Source organism: Pleurodeles waltl, chromosome 5 (genome assembly GCF_031143425.1).
Source record: "Pleurodeles waltl isolate 20211129_DDA chromosome 5, aPleWal1.hap1.20221129, whole genome shotgun sequence".
NCBI classification, from domain to species: domain Eukaryota; kingdom Metazoa; phylum Chordata; class Amphibia; order Caudata; family Salamandridae; genus Pleurodeles; species Pleurodeles waltl.
Window position 1 is genome coordinate 989,863,659 of NC_090444.1, and position 8,074 is coordinate 989,871,732.

The following is an 8,074-nucleotide window of genomic DNA, read 5'->3' on the forward strand; positions in this document are numbered from 1 at the left end:
CTTAAGGGCCCTAGTTTTGGCGCACCACTCTGTGTTCTTCATGGCTCCGTGCTACTGGCGTGGAAAGTCGTGAAAAGAAACTGATGTCAGCGAGCCGGGGTGGCGCCTATATACGACTGCGACGTCATAACGGGTTTGACCGACGCCATCTGACGGCGTGCAGAGGTACTGCTCAAAATAAAATCCCTGGATCCAGTCTGACGCCTGGGTAAATTCAAAGGTAAGGAATCTGCAACTAGAATTTGTCCCTACTGGCTATATCGTTACCGAAGGTAAGTAACTTGTACTTTAATTTGTCTGTGATATCACTCTGAAAACTGAGGTGAAAAACATTGCCTTGATTATGCACAGGTACCCATCTACAAAATTATGCTGTGTACACTCCCAAAATCTTGCTCCCCTGCCCAGATCAGCAGCATAGAGGTAGAGGAGCGATGGGGCAAATCGACAATCTGCCTCAGCCCTCCTGCACCTTGTTGTATGTGCATGTACAATTAACAGGATCCTTTGTCCTGCCATCCACTCAATCTATCCTCTAGCCATCTTTCCTCTTTAGACATCCTAAATCTCAACCACCCCACCCTCATTGCACGACATTCACCTCCATATTGCATCTGGGAACTACCACTCATGATTTACTTCAGTGTTATTCATTGATATCTCATAACCCCAACATATTTTTAGTGTTATAGTACATCATGTTCCCACTACTTTCCCGGAAAAGGTATAGATAGTAGTCTGTCTGTATATTTTGCTTGAAAGATGTGAACGGAAAGTGTGGGGTGGAACAAGATATGGTGTGGAAAAAAAAATGGAATTTGAACTGTAGTTATAGTTTCCCTCAGGGAGTTTGTATTAAAAGTGAGTGTTATATGTGCAAATAATATATTGACATTATTTTCATTTTATCCTTTAGATGATGTCCAAGCACTTGGACAGCCCACCAGCAATTCCTCCTCGGCAACCAACAACAAAAGTATATTCACCACGTTTTGCAATTCCAGACCGGACATCCGTTTCTGATTCTCCTGAAAGCCCACCATTGTTACCACCCAGAGAACCAGTCCGAACACCAGATGTCTTCTCCAGCTCCCCACTACATCTCCAAGCACCTCCTTTGGGTAGAAAAAGTGAACTTACCAATACTTTCTTCCCCAACAGCCCTTCCCCATTTACTCCCCTGCCACCACAGACACCTTCTCCACACGGAACACGCAGGCATCTACCTTCGCCACCTTTAATTCCACAGGAAATGGAGCTCCCTCCTACTGCTGGGCCACCAGTTCCACCACGACAAAGCACTTGTCAGCCTATCCCAAAGCTGCCTCCAAAAACTTACAAGAGGGAGCTCCTCACTCTTCAGCCAATTCACAGGGATGGACCACCACTGCTGGAAAATGCCCACTCATCCTAAGTAAAAAAGTGTCCTCCAAACACTAAAGACTCGTCTTTTTTAATACATTGTATATAACGTGAATCACAAGAAAAGGACTTGTATGATAATAATATGGCTAGTTGGTTGTTGTTTCAGCAAACAAAAATTAATTGTAAAGAAATGATAAAGCCGACTAGCCTGAAAACAGCTTAGCGGGAATATCTGGCCAAGAGATAATAGATATCAAGTTGCATGATTAAACACTTGTTTCCAACAAGGAATGAGATGGATATTTTGATATCATGTGGGCTCCCCCTCCCCCACAATTATATACACATGGAACTAAAACATAGTGCACTTTCTCTGTATTTGTGTATACAAATACATGTATATATTATATTTACTCAAAGCAACTACACCTAAACAGGGATCTTTATATCCTACTTAATTTTCCCTTGCGACTCTTTTCTTGTATCACAAAAAAGGACTGTGAGAAAGATCTGTGGTACCTATCTTTGTAAAACTAAAGCAAAGCGCTGTATTGCAGTCATGTTTACATATTGTTACATTGAATAATATGGGTACCTGCTTGACCAAAGAGGTACTTTTGTTGTTGGGATTTTTGTTTCTTTTTTGTTAAATTGTATTTTAATGGTGCCAGTTTAAAAATGTATTTTTGTGTTTGCCAGAAAAGAAAATATGTTTTTGCTTCTTGAGATAAGGGGGATTAAAGTCTTATGTCTTTAAAGTAATATCAAAACAGAGAGGCCCAATGTTATTGCCTGGATTCAATATACAGTAACTCTACATTTTAAAAGACTGTTAAATCTGTATTAGTAACGTAGAATATACGCTTCTAATGTTTATCCAGTAATGCCATGTATTTTCATGTACCACTTTATCATGACATGAAAATGCAGGCAGAGAGAATTACAAAGTTACAAAATATTGCACCCTTTTGGTCACACGCTTGCTAAGAAGAAACATCAAGAGAAGTGCTTACAGGCAGAAATGTTTGCAGAATACATGATCACACATAAATACATTAAGGTCTTCTACCACTTAAGTCAAATCCTACTGTCAAAGCAAATCATTATATGAGTACGCAGGTTTTCACTATGTATAGTGTCCTTTACCATATATGCAGTTGTTGCATCAGACACTTCATACAGCACTGGAATAGACTTACATGATGTGTCACAATTAGACAAAATTGGATTAGTTTCAAGTCCACCTTTATAGTTAGTAGGAAATGACATTGATATATAAATTTGAAAAACTGTACAAACGTATCCTACTTTCCAAGAGAGCTACTTTTACATTTTCATTTGAACCTTTAATTGAGCTGAGAAATGAAAATATTTATTTCTTGTTTAGCAGTGTATTAAGAGGGCTGCTTTGAAAAGGAATACATAGTGCATTGTATGGTTTTTTATATACTTCTATGTTCTCATTTTGTAGGTCTCGCCTACCAGACCCTGCAATTTATCTGGTATCAAAAGAACTATTGCTTACCATTGGTTGCTTCTTATTCTATGGCTTTCCTTATGCAAGCAAGCTTGTCCATCTTGTGATTGCCTCTTCCCCTGAAGCATAGCCTCATTACCATCATTTTGTTAGCTGACACGTATTCCGCCACTGCTCACTTCTAGGTAACATTTTTTTTCTTTTTGGTTAAGCACTCGTAGATTGCATGTGTTTAGCAGCTCTCTCCCCCTTGGGTGCTACACCGCCAATGACCACCTATGCTCCTTCTTGCTCTTTCACCAGTGTGCTGCTCATTTTTGTCTCTCATGTACATCTTCCTTCAAATCCTGCATGTTCTGTGTTGATTTATTTCTCGTGTACTTCTCCCAACCCCACTTTTGCGTTCATCCTTGTTTGTTTTTCTCTAACTCCTGTATTGCCCTCACCCTCATGTGCTGCTTGCTTTCACTTTCACTTTGCTTTTTACTCACCCCCACATGCTCCATGGTCTTCTCTCCATTGCGTGCTTCTCACTTCTACCACTGTTGCTGTCTCCCTCGTGTACTACTTTCTGCTTTCACACCTCACCCTTACCCATTGACCCCCCGTCTCAATGGCCCTTTTTTTGTTCTGCGCTTTCACGTAAAGAAAAACGTCTTCATTCTTTTTAGTTACCAATACAAGTGACGTCCACCATCTTAGATCGGTAAATTTTTTTTAAAAACAAAGCAAATGGGGCCAATAATATACCACTGGTGTGGCCATGCATTTTGACACATGCAGGCACAAAGATCATCAAGAATGTGCACACCAGCTGAATGAAGTGCTCACCAGTTCACCAGTAGTGGGTGCACTTTTTTTTTTTTCTTTCAATTAATGCTACACAGCATCAAGTAAAAGAATTTTGATTGCCCTCACTCCCAAATGCTGTGCATCATTGCCAGAAGGCATTGGCAAAGCTAATACGCCCGAAAGGCGGTACCTTTTGGCTTTGCCACTTCTTGTCTATTTTGTGTGCATTGCATTTTGGAGTCTGATTCTTTGTTAGCCTTTTGTCTTACTAACCAGTTTTTGGCTGCTTAGTGTGGCACAGAAACGGAAGAGCATATCATTTCACTGGGAGCAGCAACGATTCAGGATGATCAATTTTGGTGTAAAAGAAGCAGAATATTTTAAATGGTACAAGCATTTTTGCAGCGTGTTAAACAGGAGCAGTATTCAGTTGTGAGAATGGGAGCCTCCTGTAGAGGTATATTTTGCGCTAAGTGAGACTATAGTTGTACCGTTTATAAGCCTATGCTGTAGGTGTAGTTGCTTCAGATGTTTTGGAGAAAGACTGCTTGGATTTTCTAGGACATTCGTTTACATAAGAGTTACAATTTTGTTTTTTCTTCAAAAAAGTAGTTTCATTAAAGTCTCCGATGAGGTTTAGAAATTACGATGAGTATGTCTTCAACATGAGATGAACCTACATGTCCCAAATACCATCCAATTAACCTTTGAAACGTGTAGGTTGCTTTGTTTCAATGTACTGGTAAAAATTTACATTTTGATGTAGAAAACGAGGCTGTGTCCTCCTTAACTTTAGTCATTGCCGAATGTCATATGCCCTTGACTGAATGTTAAGTTTGGTTGCACCCAAAGGTACATTTATGTTAGCTGCAAAATGGATAGATATTAATTCAACAGGAAATGTGTTAACTTGGATTTTCCAGGATTTGCTGGACCTCTTCGATATCTGCAAATTCTGATAATGCAGAATATTTTAGCTACTAATGTAATTGCTGGAAATTTATTATACTTATCACTGTTGGCATGTTTCATAAGTGTGCAGAATTTGATCACCAGTGCTTTATGCATCAAAACAAGTGAAAGTCACATTTCAGCAGCACCTATACTCAGAGAATATTTTCCATTCTTGTAGTGTTAATATATCTTGACATTCATTCATCTTTTTACTGCAATCATCTGAAATCATTTTTCATAATATGAATTATGCAGTATATTGTAAAAGGATGATGGTTACTTTGTACCCAACATTTTCAATCTTGTGATCCTTTGCAGGTATTAATACTGTGATGGAGCACAGTTTCTAGGTGAAATATATATTTCCATTTCCTTTTACTATAGAACTGTATATAGAAGTTCAGAAATATATTTTTGCATACAAATGAGAATTTCCCTTTTAATTTGACCAGCGGTTTATATGGTAAAGATAGTTGGTGGCTTCTCTGCAACGTTGTGTTTTTGTGTTGATTGCCTTGCTCTTCAAAAACCTACCCCCTACTTCAGCATTAATTGTGAAAGTAAGTGGTCTGAATAAGTGCAGTATATTGTAAAACTGTACAGCTTTATAGTGTTCTGCTGTTGACTTTTCAGCAGTTGACACACATGCATTCTTGTGGGGCAGAAAGAAGTTAGCACATTCTGGCGTTCCGCATGATGCCATTCGTGCTGATTTTACAGTGCAGGAGAAAATCAGCATGACATACCCAAACTCTGCCACTGGCTGAACTCCACGTAGTGCTGCTGAGTTTTTTCGGCACTTTGCATAGTTCTGCATTACGGACCTCTGCTTAGGCATACTCTAGACTGATTTGCAAATTTTGATTCTCCGGTAGTAAGAACTCAGATCTTTTAGAAGTTATTTTCTTTCATAGAATTCACTGCAATCTCTAAATTAGTTTTAACGATGGCAATACTGAAAAAGAATGGTTTCTAATTAAATTAAAAAATCTCTTAAATCACTACAAAAATAGAAGGACTGTATGACACAAAGACGAAACTGACACAGCTTGCTTTCTTTGAGTAGTAACTTTAACAAGAGAAAACAAATATGCGTTGGAGAATTACCATTTACTTTTTAAATTTCAGCAATCTTCTTTTTTAGTAAATAAAAAGGCAGTCGTAATACAGCAGTACACAATAAGAAGTGTTGTGAGCAGGTACAGTGTATCATTCTTCTATGAAGAATACATACAAATGCACAAAACCGGTTTTGAGGTAAATCATGGAAACAGAACATAGAACAAAAAGGCCAGAGCAGTAAATGACATAGCAATATATGGCATAACCATATTGCAGATGGTTTTGTCCTTGTATCCCACGGATAACAGACATTGTGGTGAACAGGTGTTAGGAAGCAAAAGAGGTGATAATTGATAGATAACATGTAGGGGGTTTTGCAGCGCCTGGTGAAACAGGCAGAGAGCAACTTTAGCTATAGTTAGGGGTATGAGGCCATTATCGAAAAAAAAAATAGGTGTGCAATCAATGGTCTTCCCTCCAATGTAGGGCTATTAGCATTGAGAGAAGAGAGATAGGGAGCCTTTTTCGTAAGTGCATGTTCCATGAGTGGTGTATATGAGCGTTCATATGGGCGTTTATGTGGGTTTGGAGCTAGCAAAATAGTTATCCACCGTAATCCATACAGGTCTGTACTGCAGCCTTCGGGGAGAGGGTTTAAGGGCAGTGTTATCAGCGCCTCTCAAGTGAGAGATCCAATTCAGCCAATATTTGCAAGAGATGGGAGCTGTGTTTTTCCAAGTGTTAAGTACAGATTTACAAGCCCCCGTCAGCAAGGTATTTATCAGCAGACTATCATTAATTGACCGGACCTCAGGGTCTAGGAAACCATGGATGAGTGACTTGAAGTCACGCTTCAGGCGGATCCCAAATAGTGACCAGATAAAATTAAACACCAGTTCCAAGAAGTGAGACACTGTGTGACAGTAAAAGAGTAGATATGGTAGGTTCCCGGTGTCTTTGTTGCAGTTTTAGCATAGTGGATAATCTCTGAGTGACATCTTATGGAGTCATGAAGAAGTCCAAAATGTCCAATGTAGGAGCCAGTATTTATTTTGGGGCATGATGGGGTGATTTGTATGTGAAGTGACTGATTTCCAGATCAAACCCAAGTCATCTGAAGAGATTGAATCAGACGCATCCTATGCTTTTAGTAAGGTGGAGGTTAGATGTTGGGTTTCACAAGATAACATTTGGAGGTTTGGTGGCCAGTTTTGTTAAAGGCAGAGATACGTATGGTTACAGAAGATTAATCGTAGGAGCAGTTTGATTTAGATATACTGGTTTTGTTTTTAAGGAAGTCGTAGAGATCCAAGTCTAGTAGGTTATACTGTTGTTGGATTTCTTTAAAGGAAAGAGGAGTTTGTTTCGAGCCTAGTTGGTTTGAGAAGTGGATGCCTTTGGATGACCAGGAGGGCCAGTACACAGGTGTGCCTTGCATCCTAAATTTGGGATTATTCCATAATGAAGTCAAATTAGACCGGTTGATTGGGGTTTTAAGGAGTTTGTCAATTTTCATAAGAGCTCTTTTTGTATTGTTAAAGATATATTTGGCTGGATGGGAGGGTTTGATCTTGATGGATAAAAGTATAACGGGGTGGAGATCACTGAGGATCTGTTTTTCAACAAGGGGCCATGTGGGGTGTAGTCTGGGCGCTGAGAGAACCAAAGGGAGCCCTGGCTGGCTAGGATAGTTCATGAAATCAGCCAGGTTAACTCCTCCTAGATTTGTGGGTAATCATATTTTTTTGATGGCTATTCTGGGTTAATTTTTTCAAATACTTTTCTCTAGCATCTTGTCTATTTTTTGGTGAAAGTCTTCAGACAAAATAAGTGGTTACATATTTATGAGGTAGTTGACTATTGGTGTCTCCATAATTTTTTATTGTTTCCATGCGACCCCGTGAATTACCATTTCATGGCACTGACTTGCATTCTCTTTGGTTTTGAAGAGCTAATTTATTCATATATCTTCCAGTGGAAGCTACAAGACCGTTAACCCAAGGAAATCACAATAATGTCTGTTGGAAAGTATTATCCAACTTCTGGCCTCCATAGTGGTGTAATACCATGCCTAAGGAGTGACAACTTAATTGTCTTCAACATTTGTTGTTGCTTGTTACACTGACTTTTGAAGGTCATAAAGTGGCTAATTGCTAATTCGCCTGCCAGGGGTTTGCTGATAAACCCTAACATTTGACAGCATACTTCTGAGTTATGTTTAATTAGTGCTAACAGTTGCACTATAAGTCTGGTTCTTCCTAAAAACTGCACTGACCTGCTGATCTGCTGCCTAATATGTTTTGCTTCCTCTTTCTTCAAGCTGTGGCCCCTAATTAGTTGTTTACTTTAACAAGAAAGGTGAAGATGTGACTATTAAAGGAGACTTGTTTTAACAGAAAATATGACTGTAAGGAATCGTGTTAC

At 39.2% G+C, this 8,074-nt stretch overlaps 1 protein-coding gene across 1 annotated transcript in view; it reads left to right on the forward strand.

Annotated features, from left to right (window-relative positions):
- SOS1 (SOS Ras/Rac guanine nucleotide exchange factor 1) overlaps positions 1 to 2,137 on the forward strand; it is a 453,501-nt gene extending 451,364 nt beyond the window's left edge. Inside the window, exon 22 of the mRNA XM_069235148.1 lies at positions 917 to 2,137. Within this exon, the coding sequence (XP_069091249.1) occupies positions 917 to 1,414 (498 nt within the window). The 3' untranslated portion in view covers positions 1,415 to 2,137. The remainder of the gene's footprint in view (positions 1 to 916) is intronic.
- Positions 2,138 to 8,074: the final 5,937 nt, after the last annotated feature.